Source organism: Vulpes vulpes, chromosome 16 (assembly GCF_048418805.1).
Source record: "Vulpes vulpes isolate BD-2025 chromosome 16, VulVul3, whole genome shotgun sequence".
Lineage (NCBI taxonomy): Eukaryota > Metazoa > Chordata > Mammalia > Carnivora > Canidae > Vulpes > Vulpes vulpes.
In genome coordinates, this window is record NC_132795.1 from 69,360,631 (window position 1) to 69,383,537 (window position 22,907).

Here is a 22,907-nt window from a genome sequence, read left to right on the forward strand (position 1 = left end):
ATAGGAACTTAGACCACCATTCCAATTCAGGGCTTGCATTCGGAATAATAAGTGGGCTGGAAAGAGAACTGATGTTAAAACCCTCCCCCTTTGGGCAGCCCAGGTGGCTCAGCGGTTTAGTGCCACCTTCAGCCCTGGTCTCCCAAGAGACCCTGGAGACCTGGGATCGAGACCCACGTCGGGCTCCCTGCATGGAGCCTGCTTCTCCCTCTGCCTGTGTCTCTGCCTCTCTCTCTCTATGTCTATCATGAATAAATAAATAAATAAATAAATAAATAAATAAATAATAAATTTTTTTAAAAAAATCCTCCTCCTTCAAACCTAGATATGGGAAAAGGGCCTCATGAATCAGATGGAGAGATGGCTGAGTCAGGGGGCTCCATACCTGGCTGTGCACCAGTGTCTCATGGGTATTCTAGAGCCATACTTCCTGAGCAGAATCTCACCACAGATAGTGCCTGGAAATCTGTATGACTAAGGATCTACCAACTGCTCCCTAGATCAACACCTATTAACCAACAATTCCCCCAAGGGCTTTTCCAACCTGAGATTATGAGATAATGGGTCTTTGAAGGGGTGGAGCATGCCCTAGGGGAGTTTTAAATCTAGGTGGAAGTACTTAGGGTTATCTGTTTGGAAGGATACTTTAGTGGACAGAAGGTGGGGGATACAGAGGGTTCTGTAACACCCAGGACAGCACCATATAACAGAACATCCTCCATCCTACAAAACTTTCAAATATCCCACCAGAATGTGGGTAAAGTTTGAGTCTGGCGCCTAACTCTGTTTTTCACAGAAACAGAGTAATTTTTGGTGCCATTTTAATATGTATTGAATTTTCCAGAGATGCAGCTACCACAAAAATCAAGGGGAGCTAGAACTTTATTTTTTTCTGGAACTTGAAAAAAGATGTTTCACCACTGGGAAAATCTCATGATGGAAGGCAATGCATCTAACAATAGGTGAATCTCTGGGGACAGTTTCCACAGACAGGTTCCAGCTGCATTTGCAGCTGCCACATTACAGACATCTCTGTCTCACTGCAGGCATCTGACAGGTCCTTTGTGCCTTCCACTTCAGTCACAGCCATGTACGACACATCCAATTGAATCTGGAATAACTGTGATGTTTCTCCTTCACATTACAATTAGGGTGATCTAGTTAAAAATTTTTTTTAAGATTTTATTTATTTATTTATTTATTTATTTATTTATTTATTTGGGAGGGCTACAGGGGAGGCAGAGAGAGTGTCAGAAGGAGATTGAGAAAGAATCTCAAACAGATCCAAGCTGCGCTGGACATGGGGCTCAATCCCATGACCCCAAGATCATGACCTGAGCCAAAATCAAGATTTGGATGCTTAACCGACTGAACCACCCAGGCACCCCTGCCCCCCATAGTTGAATTTGTATTATCACGTGTAGATAGGATATGTTATCAGTGAATTTTATTGTAGGATAGTAAAGAGGAATTATAAAATATTTTTTAAGAAAAAGAGCATTAAGTCCGTTGAAGTCAAGAACTACTGATCAAAACCACCTAATTCATCCCTCAAATCAAAGCTACTGGCTGGAGATGACATCACTACTGTCTTTGACTTGTCCTTGGTGTCTCCTTGCTCACCCTTGACTTCATCCCAGTTGGTGGCCTATTCAATGACAAGTCTTCTAGGAAAACCACTTCAAATTCCAAGTTTTGCAGAATCCAAAGCGTCACAAAAGAGGTCTTTTTTTCATGGGCAGCCTCTCACCCCCACCCCCTGAGAGATCCTCTCAGCTTTCCTTGTGAGCCCTATTTTGAAATATTATACCCAAGACCATGAGAAAGTTTTGACCCAACCAGGTTGGCTGAATTTTCTGAGCCATAAATGCCACAGGGAGGCTGAAAGTTCTTAAGATTTTGTGATTTGTCTTTTTAAACATCTCCCTTATTCTCATTTCTCACCTACATGCCACCAGGCAGATTCTAGCTGCTAAATGTGACTTAATTCTGAACTCACTTTTGTGACTGCCCCCAACTCCCTTTGCTTTCAATCCAAGAAACAATAATGTTACTGAGACTTATGACCAAGGAAGGATAAAACATTGTGCCAAACTGAATCTCAGCTCAGAATTATTCCCTTATGCAGAGACAATGAAGTTGCAAGGGTAAATCTTCTACTGTGGTTTTCCTATCAAGTTTCTCTTCAGGGAGAACACAACACTTGCTAAGTGATCAGTAGGTTCTAGATAGTTGGGGAGTAGCTGGGAAAGAGCCTCCAGGAGATCCTCCCAGCCTCAGCCTCGAGAGCTATGAGGGTGGCCACTCTGCCATCTCCTGCATCACCCTTGTCAAACCTTTCCCTGCTCAATAGTGGGGGTAGCATCTGAGACTGAGACAACCTCGCTCAAAAAGCTCCCCTCTCTCCCCCTCCCCCTTGCCATCCTCTCCCCCAATTTCTCTCCCACTATAGTTTCTTCCAAGTTCCCTTCCTTGCTCTCTATCAACTAAGAACGATACACATAAAACACTCCACTCATATTTCTATATTTTCTTGGAATTCTATTAGTGTACATTATCTTAAACCGTAACATTTTATTGTTGCATATATGTAAAGTATATGTGGAAAGCACATATGTGAAGTATTTCTCCTGGCCCTTTAATTTACCATTCATTGTGGTAAATGTGCCTTTGATGTACTCAGATTTGCTTTCAGCATGGAATTCTGGGAATACTTCATTCCAAAGAAGCTAAATGTACTTATGAGAAAACTCAGCTTGCTTCTCAAAGTGGGGTTCATAACGCTTTTCTCAACAACACAAAGAACACAACTTGAAATGTAACAAGAGTAGCATGGCATTGGTATATCTGTGGTTAAATGTCTTTGACCTATGAAACTTGACATTATATTATATTATCCTTTGAATCAACACACCTTGGATTGGGACGCAATGCCACCTTAAGAAAATAGACTAAATATACTTGCATACTTAACTCAAGGCTATATTCAGTCTTTCTGTACTTATGTAGATGCCTTTAAGTTGGTATCTACTCAGGGTATAGCATACCCTTGTTTCTCAGGAAAGTAAACCAACTTCTCTGACCCCACCTCCAGCCCATAGGTGTGGGCCTAGGGAAATACTCTTGTCCATGGATGCTTGGGTCGAGAGTATTCACTAAACTCTCTCCCAAGACTTTTGTATCAAGCCTGAAATACACAGAGCTAATTTCTATGTGTCGCGGATGGAGTCAAAACAAAGGTTTTATTCTCCTTCAGACTCCTTTGGGAGATGCAAAGTGGACACCCTCCAAATGAACCAGAGAAGCAAAGAAATTCAGTTTTGAGAAAGAAACGCGAGCAGTAGAGACAAAAAAAATGAGAAGGGACTCATTCAGATGCTGGGAGACAAACCCCTCAGGTTGGTTCAGCCCTTCTAGGAGTCAGACTGCTTCCTTACCCCTAGGTTCCCAGAGGCACTTGTGAATGTTGACTAAATTTCTTCCTTTCTGCTTGAGCAAGTTTAGCTCATTGAAACATGCCAATGGCTCTTGCCGCTGCCAGCTCCTATTGTTTGTAATCAACATCTAGCTGACAGCCCTCATTCTTATCAGATTTTTTTTTCCTTAGAGTCAGTGGTTTTTGCAAGATTTGGCTCTTCTCTATTTCATGCCCACTTGTTCATTATCGTGTGTGTGTGTGTCTGTATCTAGATATACATATATCTAGATATAGAGATAGATAGATGATATAGATAGATAGATAGATAGATAATAGATAGATATTCTTGATACTTTGCGAAGAGTTTACCATGCCAGAGTACTGATTTTGATGAAAAACTTCCAGGAAGTAGCAGCTTTGGCCCTTTTACAAAGTCTTAATAAGTGAGAATAACCCTTGAAACTCAAGTGCTCGGAACAGAGTAAATGTTTTTGCCCAGCAGTGCCCTCTACTCACAAAGGCTATTTCCGAGAAGCCCATATTACACATCCCTGAGAGGCCAAACAGACTTGGACACACATTAAACACGCAATAAGCCTCCTCAAGTGCCCAAGTCACAAAGTGAGACTCACCTACACAAATAAATAAGCAAGGAACATACCAGAGGAAAGTTAGATGGAGATTCAAAGACAGCTTTTTGAGTACAAAAGTAACTGAAGAGAAATGTTGGTGGCTGTTTAACGGTCTGAGAAAGAAGTAATGAACAGTAACCTACGCAACCACTTTATTTTGTGATGTGAACAAGACAGTTAAGCAAGAAACAACCATGCATGGGAATGCCATAAACAGCATTAACCCACAGATAAGAGAGGCCAAGATGCCTCCATCTCTACTCTTTCCAGATGTGCTACATCAGCTTCAGTGGCCCTTCTATCAAGACCTTGCCAGGATGGCGAAAACACAGATAAAATGTTTATTGTGGTAATTGGCATGGTAGGTTCTTTGTGTTGCTACTTTTGGTTCCCCAAAGATAAATTGAGAAGGTGCTACGATTTCAAGTGTAGAGTTGGGATGTCTTCCCCATTCAAATTGGACATGTGGTTTGATGAGATATGGGACATTACTGCCCAATATTTAAAACCACAATGTTAAAACTAATATTTACAATTTACAATATTTACTATGTCATGTATCTAAGATTCATAAGGAAATAAGCATTGTTTTTTTTTTAAGTGGTTTTTTCCCCTTCCCTATTTACCACTAGATTCTTTCAAACTGGGTCAAACACTTATTGCAATGGGATAACAAATTAACATGAGAGCAATAAGAAGAAGAACTAGGAAAGTACAGATGTGAAAATTTTATCTAGAAAAATGTAGTCTGTATAGTCATTGAAACAGGATAGTATGGGCATAAAAACAAACAGATGGAACAGAATGGAAAACCCAGAAATGGACCCATAACACTATGGTCAACTAATCTTTGACAGAGCAGAAAGGAATATCCAATGGAAAAAAGACAGCTTCTTCAACAAATGGTGTTGCGAAAACTGGACAGCCACCTGCAGAAGAATGATACTGGACCATTTCCTTACATCATACACAAAAAATAGACTCAAAATAGATGAAAAACCTAAATATGAGCCAGGAAACCTACAAAATCCTAGAGGAGAACACAGGCCACAACCTCTTTGATCTCAGTATAGCAACCTCTTACTAGACATGCCTCTGGAGGTAAGAGAAACAAAAGCAAAAATGAATGTTGGGACTTCATCAAAATAAAAAGCTTTGCACAGCAAAGTAAATAGTTGACAAAACCTTTGCAGTCTGCAGAATGGGAGAAGATATTTGCAAATGACATATCTGATAAAGAGTTAGTATCCAAAATACATATAAAGGCTTATAAAACTCAACACCCAAAAAACAAATAATCCAGTTAAGAAATGGGAAGAAAACATGAACAGGCATTTTTTCAAAGATATACAGATGGCCAAAGACACATGAAAAGATGCTCAACATCACTCATCATCAGAGAAATACAGATCAGAACCACAATGAGATAGAACCTTCACCTATGAGAAAATTAACAAGACAGGAAACAACAGATGTTGGTGAGGATGCAGAGAAGGGGGAATCCTCTTACACTGTTGATGGGAATGCAAGCTGGTATAGCCACTCTGTAAAAGGGTATGGAGCTTCCTCAAAAAGTTAAAGATGGAACTACCCTAGAATCCAGCAATCGCACTACTAGATATTTACCCAAAGGGTACAAAAGTACAGTTGTGAAGGGGCACATGTACCCTGATGTTTATAGCAGGATTATCAACAATAGCCAAACTACAGAAAGAGTCCAAATGTCTAGTGACTGATGAATGGATAAAGAAGATGTGGTCTATACACTCGATGGAATACTACTTGGCCATCAAAAGGAATGAAATCTTGCCATTTGCAACAATGTGGATGGAGCTAGAGAGTATTATGCAAAGCACAGTAAGTCAGAGAAAGACAAATACATGATTCTACTCATATGTGGAATTTAAGAAACAAAATAGGTGAACATATGGGAAAGAAAAAAGAGAAAGAAAATGAAGGAAACATAAGAGACTCAACTATAGAGAACAAACTGAGGGTTGATGGAGGGAGGTGGGCAAGGGGTGGGCTAAATGGATGATGGGTATTAAGGAGGATACTTGTTATGATGAGCACTGGGTGTTATAGGTAAATGATGAATCACTAAATTCTGCTCCTGAAACCAATATTACACCAAATGTTAATTATCTCGAATTTAAATAAAAATTTGAAACAAACAAGAAAAAGAAAAATGTAGCCTGGTCATAAACACTTTAGGATCAAGTATGTAAAGTCAACTCTCATGATTTCCTGATTTCCCCCATTTCTTCCAGTGGGAGAAAGGGAGAAAAAAGCAAACTCAAGAGGTTTTTGGGACAATGACCATCCCTATTTTACTTTTATTATTATTATTTTTTTGTATCCACCAAAGTGTCTCATACAGTGCAAAGCACTCATGAAACACTGTTTGACATCTTACAGTCAGACAAAGTGGTCTCAGCTCCAGGTAGGGTGATGTCTACTCCTCGTTGAGGCTGAATCACGAGCAGCACTTACAAACTTTATTATAAATAAAAATCCCAAAATACACCGAAGAGAATTCAGATGCAAAAAATTAATCCAGAAACATCATTTGCAGAAGTGTGCTGGCCATTTATTCCAAAATCTAGTTTACCTTTATACTTTATTTTTGCATTTTGAAAAGAAGAAGAAAAACAGCAATTGCCATATTTATTTTTTTAACAGTCAATGTGGCCCCACATTGTTAAGTAAATACCATGCTAACCATCAAATCTCTTAATGATCATACCAAATTTTTTTTCACTGCCAAGGAATTAAATATTAAATATTTAATTTTAATGGTTGGTGTAGAAGTTTGGATTGATATTTCCACAAATGACAAAGAGCTTAAAGTTTATCCCTTCAAGAACAAGGTGTAATGTGATAGAATTCTAATATCAACATTTTATGGAAAGAATATTGTTGGTTATGTCTTTACAAATTGTGGTTTACTTTTTCAAAGTTGGAGCAAATCACAGAAAATAGTCTACCCGAGTCACCTTCACAGGTCATATGCCCCTGTTCTTTCTCCCATCCATTAAACAATGTTAGTTTTTCCCAGAAGCAATACACTCCAAAGAATCTCAAGGGAGGGGCACCCGGGGGCCTCAGTGGTTGACAGTCTGCCTTTGGCCCAGGTTGTGATCCCGGGGTCCTGGGATAGAGCCCCAACAACGGGCTCCCCGCAGGGAGTCTGCTTCTCCCTCTGCCTGTGTCTCTGCCTCTCTCTGTGTCACTCAAGAATAAATAAATAAAATCTTTAAAAAAAATAAAGAATCTCAAGGAAAATATACTTAACCTTTTTACATTCAGAGCTTCACTGTTACTACTTTAGACAAGATTGGGGGCAGGGGGAGTTTCTTAAATTTCTTCCTCAGGAGGACTGGAGAAGAACAAAGGGAGCATTAGAAGTCAGAGAAAAGAAGGTTAAGAAGTCTGAACTATCTGACTGCAATACACCCACCTTGTCAATGCTAAACTGGCCCATGTGACCTACGTGGGTTTCTTTTTCACCTCGTCAAAATGGATGGTTAGAGCAAAATACATGTTTCTTCCAAACAATCCATGTTAGCTGAGTATGTAATACTAGGCAAGCCCCTACTTGCCCTTTTGCTTCAACATTGGCAGTCAAATCCTGCCATGCAGGGTCCCCCCACTGCCTCTGGGAAGAAGCCAGAGCACTCCATTTGGGGTCACAGACCCACCTTGATCTCCCCTGACTACCTTCTTGCACACATTTGCCTCCTTGCCAGCTTCCCCAGGGGCTACCTCTTTCCCTCCACAGAGAATGTCACCCTTCCTTCTCCAGCTCACGCCTTCCTCCCCACCCTTCCCAACCCTTCCCAATACTGTGCATTCCTTCCAGAAGGCCTTCTAGGGTTTCCCCCACTCCTTCGACCAGGGGAAACAGGTGACTCTCACCTCCTCTGCTGAGCCTTGGCTTCACCTCCCCCTCTCTAATGGCACTGGCAACCATCACCTTCATTTGGCATGAGTTCTTCACTCCCCTGACACTCAAATACTTAAAGATAGGCTCTTTCTCTGACTAACTCTAGCTTGAACTGAGTAGCTGTTTACATCTTTGCCAAAGAAATGACAGTAGCTGCATTTACACGAATGCCCACCATGCCTTAGAAGATTCAAACTACACTCACAGGACAGAGGGAACCTTTGATAGCTTCTGGGGACAAGGTTTTCTGGGAAATGGACCTAAATTCCCCCCCACAGGCAGGATTTGGCAATCTCCCTGGACAGCCTTGTTCAAGCCAGCTTTTTGTTTACTCAGGTCATTTACTGAATTTATGGCTGTCTACTTCCCAGGTCAGTGGTTCTCAAACCACATTACACTGGCTGCATGGTATGACCATCTGGTGAGTTTTTTTAAATCCCTATGCTGAGACCCAGCCCTATCATATTAGATCCTCTAATGGTGGGGCCCAGGCATCAGTATTTTCTTAAGCTCCCCAGGTGATCCCAACTCACAGCCAGGATTCACGATCGCATGCCTAGATCATAGAAGGTGATCCTATTTAGCAGATGTTCATTCTATTTGTACAAAACTATGTAGTTCACTCACACAGCAAAACCCATTTTCTATGGGGACCCAGCAGACTGCGGCCAGCCAAAGGAAGAGAGTTCAGCCTCAGGGACTTACATACAACAGGTTTCCCTAAAACAATAATTTATAATTTGGACATCAGATCCAGACCAAAGGAAGTACCTGTCTCCACCACCCCAGCGCCCAGCATTTTTCACTTTCCTGTGAACATAGTTCCTGTACACTTGTCAGTCACATTATCTTACCAATGCTCTTAAAACTTTGAATGCAGAAGAAGTTTAGAACTCTGATCTTGCAGTTACATAAATCTCAGAATTTGAGGTTAATAATACTCGAGCTTGGTGAGTGATGTTGGGTGTAATTTCCCACATTATTAACAATAGCAAAAATATAACCTCCCTTTCTCCTTGTGAGTCAGCTCAGTTACCCACTGTGTTAATCTAGAGAAATACTCGTTGAGGGAAATTTATTCAAAAGAGGTAGTCATGGCAAGTTCACATGAGTTTTTTTTTTTTTAATTATATCACCACTGATTATAATCAAGTATTTTCCTTCCAGGAAGGAAATCTATGAATCTTTGCATTCCCAGCTTCATTCTATCTATGTATATGTATATCAATATAGCATTGTGTAAGTTTAAGGCGTACCAGGTGTTGATCTGATACATTTACGTATTGCAAAATGATTACCACCACAGCCAGAAGTAATACCTAACCACCAGACCATGAGTGAACACCTCCAACCCAACACATAATTACCACTTCTTTTTGTGGTGAGAATGGTGAGAAGATTTAAGATCCACTCTCTTAACAAGTTTCAAGTATGTAAATACAATATGTTAGCCGTAATCGCCATGCTGTACCTTAGATTCCCCAAAATTGTTCATCTCATAACTGGAAGTTTTAATCCTTTTTTTTTTTTAAACATTTTTTTTAATCTTTATTTATTTATGATAGTCACAGAGAGAGAGAAAGAGGCAGAGACATAGGCAGAGGGAGAAGCAGGCTCCATGCACCGGGAGCCCGATGTGGGATTCGATCCCGGGTCTCCAGGATCGCGCCCTGGGCCAAAGGCAGGCGCCAAACCGCTGCGCCACCCAGGGATCCCAAGTTTTTATCCTTTGATCAAAATCTCTCCACTTCCCTTGCATTTCCCCTCAGCCCCTGGTAACACGACTCTACTCTGTTGCTCTGAGTTCAGCGTTTTTACACTTCACATAGTAGTGATATTATACAGTATTTGTCTTTGTCTTGCTTATTTCTCCTAGCCTAATGCCCTAAAGCTTCATATGTTGTTGCATATGGCAGGATTTCCTTCTTTCTCATGGCTGAGTAATATCCCGTTGCACATATATATCACATCTTCTTTATCCATTCACCTGTTGATGAATACGTGGGTTGTGTCCATACATTAGCTATTGTGAATAATGCTGCAATAAACATGGCAGTGCAGATTATCTCCTTAGGATCCTGTTTCTTTTTCCTTTGGATATACACCAAGGGGTTGCTGGATCATTTGGTAGTTCTACTTTTAACTTTTTTGAGGAACCTCCATCCTATTTTCAATAGTAACTATACCAATTTACATTCCCACCAACAGTGTACAAGGCTTCCTTTTTCTCTACAATCTTGGCAACACCTGTTATCAGTTACCTTTTTGATATACAGATTATTCTTTAATGGACAGATAATACTATTCATGAAACCAGGTTTCTCCCACCTACTCCAGGCAGGATCTGTTCAATCATGCCAGAGGAATAGCTATAGCCATTGTTAATGTGTACCTTAACAGTTAATGTGTACCTTATTAATATATATATATTCCACTCGTATTCATTTTAGTTTAAATATTATCTACTGACCATTTCAAAGAGTAGAAAATAACCCTTGCACATAATATTCTTTTTAAAAACTACCTTATAGGGCCACCTGGGTGGCTCAGTGGTTGAGCCTCTGCCTTCAGCTCAGGTTGTGATCCCGGGATCCTGGGATCAAGTCCCACATCGGGGTCCCTGAGGGGAGCCTGCTTCTTCCTCTGCCTGTCTCTGCCTCTCTGTGTATCTCTCATGAATAAATAAATAAAATATTTTTTAAAAAACTAGCTTACAGATAGCATGTGCCAATTTGGATGATAAATTCCCATTGGAGGTAGAAGAAAGGAGCCTTAACTGCATGCTTCATGTGAACCATCTCTGAAAAATGTCAACGCTCATAAAAGCATCACAACTTCAACTACATCTGAAAAAGAATGATGCCATAAATTAGTGTTTCCTTCTTCAAGTTCTCCTATCATTTCAGCACAATGAAATACAAAGTAGTTTGGGAATCCAACGATGCATGTTCATAGCCTGATTCTGTTAATCATCCACTACTATCTTGAGAAACCACCTACTGTCCCCGAGTCTCTGTCTCCCTTGGTCCAAATCTGTGTAAGGGACACAGGTAATGAACCCAGAAATCATGGGGAGGAGACAGTTTGGGGCGGGGCGGCGGGGTGCTGCGCGATGATACTTCCAGGATAGAGCAGCTGCTAGTCAACCTATAGCAAGGAGATCAAGAGGCCACTAAATGAAGTTGCAGATTATAAAAGATCTAAGAAAAGTTGCCCCAGAATTTCCAGTCAAGTTCTACCCTCTCAGTAACTCCGGGAATAGAATTAGGGAAGCCACATCAGTTTGGGGGGCGCCTGCTCATGGCTTTGGAATGTCTTGGTTTTGTGGTCCATGCTGGAATACGCTGTTGGCAAAAATGACTGAGTGACTACAGTCATCAAAAGCACTGCTTACCTCAGCCAAGAAAGGACTCATTGTCAAGAAGTTCAGCATCTTTAGAAACAACACAGGATAATTTATAAGCACATTCACGACCAGTAATTTCCTCTCAAACTATAAAAAGAGGCAGACATCCACAAAAGATACAAACATGTGATTCCTTGGTTCTAGAGCAATGTCATTCATTCACTCATTAATTCATTCCAGGAATGGCTGAAGGCTTCAGACATCAAACTTGCTAAAATATTTTCTGAAATTTTAGTCTTTAAAGCAAACCATGCCATTGTTATGGGCCGACTGAACAGAGATGTAAGAAAACCAAAAGCCTCAAAATCTAGGAAGTCTAAAATATTTATTTCAATCATGATTAGCACAGACACATTTCAAAATTTACAAATATGTTTCTGGACTTTTTTTTGGTAAATATTCCTTTTTGTTGTCATTTTTACCCAACATTCTCACTTAACAATCACCTATCCTACATTGCTTTCAATTGGACAATTCTCCCTGGGTTAAACACCTAGAATTCACCGAAGGACTCCCCTTCATGTCAGAAGCAAACCCTGCCCTCTTTTCCCTGGACTAAGAGGAGAAGCTTCTTGAGCTTAAGAAACAGACCTCATAGCCTTTCTGCTTCCTACCTACATGTTCCTATGTCCACAGAAACTTGTACCTCTTAGTCCCTCTTTAGGGCCAGAAGCTTCTGGAACCTTCATCCCAGATGCTATACACACACACACACACACACACATATTAATCCCCACCTGCTCTGGCCACAAATGACCAGTTGTGCCATGAAGATGGATCTGAGTGTCCATCTAACCATCAACACTTTCTCTTGGTTCCCTGTGTTTCTTCACAAGATAGAAGCATCTGTCAGCTTCAGGCCTTACCATCAGGAACCCGAGGCTGTGGTCCATCCACATCCCTTCTGCAGAGAACCTCCCAGCTCTGCAGACTCATAAGCAAAGCAGCTCCATAAGAATGGAACCAGAGGGACCAGAATGAAAGAGGATACAGAGTAGAGAGAAACTCTCTCCCCAGGGACTTCCTCAAATAATAAAACTTAGGAATTTATTCTATTCTGTAGCACAGAAAGTCACGGCCTCAGGGCTTAGGAGACAGTCCCACTCTGCCCCATGCCCACTCAGTGGTCCTGAGGAAAGCTCTCGATTCTTCACCTCTAAAGTTAGAATAACCCTACTTGCACCTCCAGGGAAGGATGTAGAAGCTCCAGTCCCCGACGGGCTCCCGAGCACCAAGCAGACCCTCACACATACAAGTGGCCCGCACTGCATGACCAGAGTTCTCATCTGTAACTCACAAGTGGCGGAGTCCTTTGGCTGTTTCTTTCCTGCCTTCCTTTCGGTGTTGACATTTGATTCGGTCTCAAAACTAGACTGTAAGCTGCTGCTCATTTTCTGAATCCTCCCCTTTTCCCTCCTACCTCCTCTTCCTCTTCCAATCTCAGGGGCACCGAGAACAGGGCTTAGCCCAGACTGGACACACAATCATGATTCATCAAAAGGATCAGTTAATTTTGTAAGATGAAAAAATGAAGGAGAAAGATCTTTGTAAGAGTTTTATCTCTGGAAGAGGTAGAATGTGTTTCTGTGGAATGTTTCCACGGCCATGTTTAGGCTAAGCTTTTGTCACTTGTCACACACACAGAATTCAGGGCTGGGCAAGAGAGCAAAATGTCCTGGGTACCAGTCCTCTACCAGATGTCACCCATGTCACTATCTCTTGTGGCAAATACAATGACTTCTCCATGTGACATCCATCATCCAGGTGAGCATTTATGGTCAACAGGGAAAGACTTTACAGATCTGTCACCATCTTTCTAGCCCATGACTGAAGACTACCTGAAATTCATAATAAAATCCAATCTCCTGATGGTGACCCCAAATGCCCACAGTGATCTGCTCTCATCCCTGTCTCCAAACTCATCTACAATCCCCCTCGATACAGTTGGCCGGCTCTGTACATATCTTCTTCTGGGCTCTACACTGCTGTTCCCTCTGCCCTCTACCTTTGTGCCTCAGACTCAACTCTCCCCCACCAGAGCGCCCACCACCAGGTTAAGGCAGATCTTGGCTCATCAGTCACCAGCGTAGCACCAGCCTATTTCTTTCATGGTGCTAATTGCTATGGGTGTAATACATGCTGCTGCCCAGCTGTTTTGTGTGGCCCTTGCTGGCAGCAGCCAGATCACCCTCACCCACTATGGCATCCCACAGCTAGACATCCAGCAAGCCCTCAGAAAACAATCATTGAGTAAACCAGAAGTTATGATCGCAATTTTTAAACTAATCTCAGTGCCACTACAGACCTATTAGAATGGCCAAAATCCAGAACACTGACAAGATCAAATGCTGGCAAGGATATGGAGCAACAGGAACTCTCATTCATCACTGGTGGGATTGTGACATGGCACAGGCTTTGGTAGACACTTAGGCAGTTTCTTATAAAACTAAAAATAGACTTACCACACAATCTAGAAACTGTGCCCCTCGGTATTTATATAAAAGAGTTGAAAATGTATACAAGAACCTAAACATAGCTATTTGTAGGAGCTTTAATCATAATTGCCCAAACTTGGAAGCAACCAACATATTATGGAGTTAGATGCATGAATAAACTGTGGTACATCCAGACAGTGGAATATTATTCATCACTAAAAAGAAATGAACCATCAAGCCATGAAAAGACATGGAGGAAACCTAAATGCATACTACTAAGTAAAAGATGCCAGTCTGAAAAGACTATACATTGCTTGATTCCAACTATATGACACTCTGGATAAATCAGTAAAAATATCAGTAGTTTCCAGGGGTTGTCAAGTGGGAGTAGGGAGAAAGAATAAGTAGAGCACAGAGGACATTTAGGACAGGAAAACACTCTGTATGATGCCATAATGATAGATGCATGTCATTATATACTTGTCTAAACTCATATAATGCATAATACCAAGAGAACCTTATTATCAACCATGGACTTGGGTGATAATGATGTGACAATGTTGGTTCATCAATTAAAACTAATGTGCCACTCCAGAATAGGGGAACATTTGATAATGGGGGGAAGAACAAATATAGGAAATCTCTATACCTTCCCCTCGATTCTGCTGTGAACCTAAAACTGCTGTCAAAAAATAAAGTCTAAATAAAGAAACCTGCATCATGAAATAAGATATGAGAATTTTTTTAAAAAAATGAGTTAACCTCTTTAACCAAAAGACCATGAAAGTTCAATAAAAAACCAGTTGGCCAGCATGCCATGTTGACAAGTACATGGGGAAACATTCTCTCAAACATTCCCAGAAGTATTATTTAGTACAACCGGGTAGGAGGTAAATGGGCAGTTTTGAAATACATATCAAAATCACAAATGCACATGGTCTGTGACCTACAATTCCACTTCTAGGAATTTACCCAATAAATATGCTTGTTTGCACTTCTGCAAAATGACACAGGCAAGGCTGTTATTCATTGCAACACTGGTTGTAATAGCAAAAAAAATGCAAACAACTTAAAAGTCCACTGTAAGGTGAAAAATGCACCTCGTTAGATGCAGATATGGAACATGGTACAGGAGAGTATATACCATTGGTGTGTGTGATGGCTAATTTTATGTGTCCATTTGACTGAGCCCAGATAGCTGGTTAAAGACTATGTTTAGATGTGTCTGTGAAGGTATTTCTGGAAGAGACTGGCCTGCAAACTGAGTAAAGTGGATGGCTCACTCCAGTGTGGGTGGGCATCATCCAATCCCTTGGAGGTTGAACTAGAACAAAGAGGCAGAGAAAGGTTGAATTCACTCTGCATGACTACTTGAGCTGAGACATCTATTTTCTCTCCTTGTTCCTGGCTCTCATGCCTTCAGACCTGAACTAGAATCTACACCTTTGGTTCTACAGCTCTTGGGCCTTCAAACTATGCCACCTGCTTTCCTGGGTCTACAGCTTATAGACAACAGATGCTGGGACTTCTCAGCCTCCATAACCACATAAGCCAATACTTTATCATCTTTTTTCTCCCTCTCTTTATATATATATATATCTTTCTCGGTCTCTCAAAATATACCAATGATATGCCCAATTGTATATATAAAACCTATAGGAGATTGATGTACCTATTTCCTGTTGGTCTTATTTCTCTGGAGAACCCTGACTAATACAGCATGGAAAAGGTAGAAATAACTATTAACAATTACTTAGCTACTTGTTGATGAGAGAGAGGGAAAGCAGTATCTGAGAAAAAGGAAGAAAGGAAGGACTTTACTGAATAGGCTTTTAAACTGTGTGTTATCTACTCAAAAGTACACAAACTATATGTTATTTGTGGAAAATAAAATTGTTTAAGCAGTCACCCAGCATGGGGCTTGAACTCACGACTGTGAGATCAAGACCTCTACTGAGATCAAGAGTCAAATGCTTAACCAACTGAGCCACCCAACACTCCTTGTTTAAATTCCAAAATCTTCCTAAAGAGTTTAACAGCAAATTGTGTAAAATACAATTTTAAATTATATTCCTATACCCATATTACAACTGGAACAACTAAACAAAGAGAAAATAGGTAAGTTGCCTAAGAGAAAACAGAACTGAGTCTCCTCTCCCAAGCTAGCACTTGCCTTACTCAGTCCCAGACTCCTTGGAGATATTCTTTAGACATTCTTGATGCAGAATTGGGGGCTCATTGGTTAGAACATTTAAGGAAAATGTCCCCACATATTAAACACTCAACATGTCTAGGATGAGGTGATAAATTGGATAATCCTGCCAGGAAATGTCAGCTTGAAAATCAACTTCAAGTACCATTTCACAATGGCCCACACAAATTCAGAGACCAAGGCAGAGACCCCACCTCCCCACAATACCCAAGTGAAGGGATGAATTGGTTGAGTTTCTAGGCCCAGCACCTCCAAATGGAGAACTGGACTCCGCACCTTTGGATGAAGAACCAAGAACATCAGCACTCAGTTGTCCAGGCCAGTGCAGCACATAGGTTAGGAAGTTTAATAGACTTGGTATAGATTGATGGGCATTCCCTTATCATTAACTCATCACCTCTGGGCCACTTACTGAGTTCAGAGTCTTAGTTGGTTTGGTCCTTGAGCAGGTAAAATGGTACCAATCTTGTAAAACTGTGAACAGATTAGACATAATGATATAAGAACCCAGATCAGCATAAGTTCCTTAGTGGAAACTCAATAAATTGTGACTTATATACCTGAGTGAACAGCACAAACACCATCAGTGGTCCCAAACCTATGTGCCATTGTCTCTAGAATTCAGTAAACCCCACTTTCACCAACCTGTGGACTCTAAGTAAGATTGTGTTGTGAATCCCAGCTGTGCACTGCCTACTGGTGTGACTTTGGCCAAATCACTTGTACTTCAGCTTCTTAATCTGCAAAATAAAATCATAATAATGACTGCCTCATACATGAGGCACTTAGAACCAGATCTCACATGTAGTCAAGTACTCTTTAAGTATTGGCCATTGGTATTTTTTATTCAGTACCAAGTTCAAACCATTGCTAAGCATCACTTTGGTTCTGATTTTAACAGCCTAGCACTGAGCTGTTAAGAGTGAAACTCTGTACCTCCCCGTAAAGCTTTTCATACTCACCAACTCCATGAGACTTACACTTACAAGTCTATGATCTCCATTTTCCTGATTCTACCCTTGGCTTGTATTCATTTGCTTAATATCCATTAAGAGCTTTAAAGTGTCACTCAATAAAAATGGAAAACAACCCAAATGAAATTAAACAAAATAATCAATTTGCGCCAGAAAATCTCCATTTTCAAAATCTTCTATGATTTTTTTTGAGATGATTCTTTCCCTGCAGAGTTAGGTAAAAATGCTCCTAGCTCCCTTTTGTTGGCTCATTCAAGAAACAGTCATTGAGCCCCCACAAGGTATCAGATCCCAGACCAGGCCCTACAGAAAGAAACACACATAAAACAAGTCCTGCCTTTGAGAAGGGGAACTGAAGAAAGCAAGTGGTCAATCACAGTGCAATATAAGAAAAATGGTGTGCTGTCCTGCATGCAAGTGAGATAAGTAAGCAACAAAATAGAAACCATCTTCAACCTATTGTATGTCCATGCGCAGCTAGAACATACCAAACGCTAGCACTAAATCCAAGACTTAAGCAGTATGTTGCAACATGCACACACATTTTCATACACACACTTTCTAAGTCTAGAATTAGAACACCTTGTCAAAATTTCACCATGCAGTTCTCCAAAACTACATACTTTATAAGGTGACAATATAAACTTCATAATGACAACAATCGTAATTGTACCATTTTGTATTTTTCACTTTTTTTCTTTTCAAAGAACTTTCGTCTGTCTCATCTCTGTTCTCCATATAATTGTGCAGTGGGATGAAAAGTCAACCCTTATCTTTAAATTTTATAGACAAAAAGGAAATAAAATCATAAAGACTGAGTTTTGCCCTGGGTTGTTCAAATGGTAGAAAATCAGAGCAAAAGCATCTGATTCCCCACATTTTCAGCAGCCCTGCTGAGCGACATCAAATGAGGTCAAAGTCCCCAGAAATTAGGTTGGCATAAGTTACTGTAAGAAATGATTGCTTTGATGTGAGTAACCGAAAAGACAAGAAGCCAAAAGGTTTTACAAAGGGTTTCCTTAGCAGATCAAGACAACAAAGTAGCCGTAGCCAGTTATCAGATTAGCACATTTATTTTAAAAATGACAAAACACAGTGTTGGTGAAAGTGTGGGGAAATGGTGTTCATACAGTGCTGGAGGGAGTATAAATTTATAGCACTTTGTTAGATTAATTTAGTAGCAGGGATCAAAAGCTTCAAAAGTCCTCAGGTGCTTTGATGCCACAGTTTTCCTTCTGGGACTCTAGTCCAAGGAAATAATCAAGAAGGGACACAAAGCTTTTATTATAAGTACATCGGTTTTGTAATGTTGATAATGAAAAAGGAAACAATCCAATATCTACCAACATGACTTAATAAATTCTCTGTATAATGTGATCAAACAATTTTTGTAGGAAGAAATTCATTAGTGTGGTGAGATGCTCCAATATATTGTCAAAAGGGAAAAGCCAGCACGTACAGCTCAATATGGTTTGTTGTTGTTGTTGTTTTTTTTAATGTAAATGTACTCAGAGAAAAACATACCCACCAAAATGTTGACAGCATTAATCCCACAGTGATAGGTTTTATTTTTCATCTTATTGACTGATCCATAGTCCTTTATTTTATTTCTAACCATGAGCACGTGCAATTCATGTCAGCTTTGCAAGGTAGATTTTAGGAGTGAATCTCGGCCTCTGCTAGACCATGCCGGGCAAGGTTTTCCCCTAAGTAAGCAAACAGGCATGTGCCCAGAAGGGATTGTGGGATAGAAGATTGATACCCCCATGCTGACTTTGAGAAGGGCCACACGTATCTCCTTAAATTCATCACCAATGAATGGATAAAGAAGATGTGGTCTATGTATACAATGGAATATTCCTCAGCCATTAGAAACGACAAATACCCACCATTTGCTTCGACGTGGATGGAACTGGAGGGTATTATGCTGAGTGAAGTAAGTCAATTGGAGAAGGACAAACATTATATGGTCTCATTCATTTGGGGAATATAAAAAATAGTGAAAGGGAATAAAGGGGAAAGGAGAAAAAATAAGTGGGAAATATCAGAAAGGGAGACAGAACATGAGAGACTCCTAACTCTGGGAAACGAACTAGGGGTGGTGGAAGGGGAGGTGGGCGGGGGGTGGGGGTGACTGGGTGACGGGCACTGAGGTGGGCACTTGACGAGACGAGCACTGGGTGTTACTCTATATGTTGGCAAATCAGACACCAACAAAAAATAAATTTAAAAAATAAAATAAAATAAAATAAAATAAAATAAATTCATCACCAGAATTAAGAAGATTAAATTCATCTCCAAAAGTGCTCCCTGCTCCTTCTAGGCAACATTATTTTCTTCCTTTCCCCAGCAGATCCACATGCTTCCAAAAAGCACACACCCTCCCTTGGCCTCCAGCACACCACGGTGGTCTCCTGCTGCCCGTGGGTGGGTAGCGGGATTCCCAAACCAGCTGCACCATCTGAAGCATCCTTCCTCTACCTGGCTCCCCACGCCCTCCTCACCACAGCGTCAACTAGCATTTTGCAGAAGAGCAAGGAGTTGTCAGATGAATTGAACCGAATTGAACAGTAAACCTCATTTTGCTCTCCTTTTTGTGTTCTCATTTCCTGTCTTTAGCCTTCCAGATCCTTTCCATTTTCTTATTATGCTTTCCCATAACAACGCTACCGATGGGATTAGGAAGTCAAGCACGTCCAATAAAGAAATACCGGACAATGTTTATGATCTCCTCAGAGAGTTTTTCCTTACAGCTCAGGGTGTAACGTTTGTAAAGCCTTGGAAAGTAACGCTTGTGCTTTTAAGATGACAGTTTAAGCCGTATTGGAGGAAGCGTGTCCGAGCACTGCTACTACATCGCATTGTAACTTTAACTGCAGCCAATGACACCCACGGTTAATAGTCACGCAATGTCTTGGGTCAAACATAGGGCCAGACTGTGCCCCTCTAAGACTGACAAAGCTTGATGGAAAGTGATAAAATAAGTCTTCGTTCTAAGATCAGCAACAATATTTTTAAAAGTTTCTTATCTACAATACCCTCCCCTTGAACCTCACGATTTACCAAAAGTCACGCAACTATTTATGGCTTATAAGTAGTACACGGCTATAAAATATATTTCCCATATCTTTCACCGTTAATCTTCCATAGAGTAAAACATGCATCATCACAGCTGATCTTTTAATATAACTCACAGACACATCTTAAGGCTAAATATGCCTACAGAGCCGCATAACGCCAAGAAATACTTAAAATCCTTTTTTCCACAAAGCAGCATAACATTATCAGTTTTTATCAAATTCCATTTGTCTCTCCAAAATACTTCATCCATGTAGAAGTAAACAAAAAAGAGAACGAGGGAAAATTACAGGAACAAAAACCAGAAGTGCAATTAATCATCTTACCATCTCCTTTCTTCGTCGTGGGGACATTTGGGGATGGCTGGCCTCGCGGGAGGCGATGACTCTGAGGGTAAGCCCGCAGCCTTTCTTCCCCCAAATAAGTCAGCTGAGTGGATGTTGGTTCTTAAAAACAAAAGTGCATTCTGAAGTCAGCCCTGGATAGACTTGCTAATTCCTCTTTTCTTTTCCCAAAGAGCTTTGGGTCTGGTCCGTGCAGCAGGAGAGTGTCCCTCACATCTTGTCAACCGACCCAGTTTTACTGAGGCTGAAAGAAGGAGACAGTGAGTGACGTCTGTGTCAGAGCCTATGGGGGCTTTAATCCTCAGCAGTGACACATATGGGGAGCTATGAACAGGAAACTCAGCGCTGGGCAGCCAGCCAGAATCATTCCGAAAACGTGCCAAACTCTTACGAAACACCAACACGCTTTACCGCACACTTGCACCAAATGCTTCACAAGCCTGGGTCTCTATCCCCATGTGACTTCGTGTTAGCCCTCGACAGGGCTTGCCAGCATGTCCAGCCTGGCAGAGGTCCCCATCCGACGAGTCAAGGCCGCCCCCTCGGGTGCCAACCTCCAGGTCCTTCTTGTAACAACAGCCACAGACCCGAGCCTGGAGGACCCTTCGCTTCTTTCCATCTTCCAGCCCTGGGCCTCGGGGGATGCGCCCGGCCCCCTGCCCCGCACCCTGGGAACCCCGCCCGGCTCTCTCTTGTCAGTGTCCTGCAGGCGGGGGACCCAGGGCTCAGGTGATGACCGGGCAGGGACAGGCAGGAGGGGAGATGACGAGAGCCACCTGTCCAGCTGCCCCTTCGCTCCCTGTGCTTGAGCCCCTCCTCGGCCCTGCGTTCAGATTCATGTCCGTCACATGACACAGGGTCCAGCTTTGCACAGTGCTGCTCAAAACCCCGCAGCAAGACCAAACCTCCCATTTTAGCCTTCGGATTCCTCCACCCAGGGCTTCAACATGCCTCTCTGCCTTGTTCCCACTGCCCTTTGCGAGAACCCCTGCTGCCCGGCTGCAAGACCACCCACCGACTCTGGAAGACACTGCTCGCACCTTTGTTTGCATGTGCTCTGCAGCCACCACCCTCCCACTGGCCCTCCTTATCCCCTTGAGTGTGATGACACCCACATGCACATTTCCCCCTCCTCATCGCCCACTCTCCGTCCTTCTCATCCTTCCCACCACGCACTCAATCAACCACCCCCCCACTCCATCCTGGAGTGATTTTTCCCACTCGGCACCGGTGTCTTGCCTTCATAATAATAACAGAAGGCAAGAGTGGTCACTGATGTGTCGGGCATTTTTCTAGGAAATTTAAATGTTTCAGAACCCTTCTAGAAAAAAGTCTAAAGGGACCCCTGGGTGGCTCAGTGGTTGAGCATCTGCCTTCCACTCAGGGCATGATCCTGGGATCCTGGGATTGAGTACCATGCAGGGAGCTTTCTTCTCCCTCTGCCTGTGTCTCTGAGCCTCTCTGTGTCTCTCAGGAATGGATAAATAAAATCTTAAAAAAAGAAAAGAAAAAAGTATAAAAAAAAGTATAGAAAAAATAAATACCTTCCTCAAGATCCCTTACACTGACAGGGTGGAGCCCAGATGAGCCCATCTGGCACTGCTCTTCACTTACCCAGAGCCAGTGCTCTCCTCTCTGGGAATATATGGACTCAGGGACAATGCAGTTTCCTCTCACTCAGTATCCTTTCCAGAGTGTGTCCTGGAATGCCTGCTCATTTGAGGTAATTACCAAACAGCCGTGATTAATTGGTAGATTAATGGCATTTAACTGAGATACCAAATGTTCTACTTTAGTCATGGGCAGGGATGTTAGCAACATTAAGAATGAGCAGAATGGTCATGAGGTTTAAGGCAACATTCCTGTAGCAGTTTTGCTGACATGTTTAACCTACCTACAGTGCGAGTGTTCAGGTCTAGGCCATCTGGTAAATCAACAGACTGTTAAAGACAAAACCCCAGGGAGAAAGCTGAGAAGACCCTCAAAGGTCAGGTTGAACTTTCCACCTTTCCTCCAATGTGGAGTAGACATGAGCCTTGAGGGACTCACTCCATCCCCAGCTCTAGATTTGGCCCCACTGGTCTGAGCCAACCAGGGTCATCCCACCACTCCCCACAAAGAGATTGTGGGATGGGCACAACAGGGCAAAGCCAGGTGGCACAGCATCCTCCTGGCCATAGAAAGGACTCAAGAGTGGGCCAGTCAGAGCAAGGCTCAGGGCTTCCACCTGAGTGGTGGCTGGGGAGCCAGAGGAAAGGCATCTCAGGGGAAGAAGTCTGATCCCCTTACCTCTGCACAAGCAGGTTGCCATCTTTCTGCCTCCAGATCCTCCCTGCTCCTCCATCTCTTCCCATTCCCCTTCCCCTCCTCGCTTCCCCCCCCCCACCAGTCCTCTCCCTCCTCATCCTTGGCCTCCTTCTTCCCTCTCTTTCTTCTCCTCCCATCCTCCTCCTTCTCCTCTC

The 22,907-nt window shown here is 42.0% G+C and overlaps 1 protein-coding gene across 6 annotated transcripts in view; it reads right to left on the bottom strand.

Annotated features, from left to right (window-relative positions):
* IL1R1 (interleukin 1 receptor type 1) overlaps positions 1–21,251 on the bottom strand; it is a 73,201-nt gene extending 51,950 nt beyond the window's left edge. The window contains exons 1-4 of one of the 6 annotated variants that reach the window (XM_072742403.1): positions 20,428–20,732; positions 16,695–16,789; positions 16,462–16,523; positions 10,712–10,842 (exon numbers count right to left, since the gene is read on the bottom strand). In XM_072742403.1, the coding sequence (XP_072598504.1) occupies positions 10,712–10,747 (36 nt within the window). In that variant the 5' untranslated portion in view covers positions 10,748–10,842; positions 16,462–16,523; positions 16,695–16,789; positions 20,428–20,732. Of the gene's footprint in view, positions 1–10,711; positions 10,843–16,325; positions 16,524–16,694; positions 16,790–20,427 lie in introns of all 6 variants that reach the window. The other 5 variants (XM_025992393.2, XM_072742404.1, XM_025992394.2 and 2 more) reach the window with 5 other exon arrangements.
* Between the last annotated feature and the right edge of the window lie 1,656 nt (positions 21,252–22,907).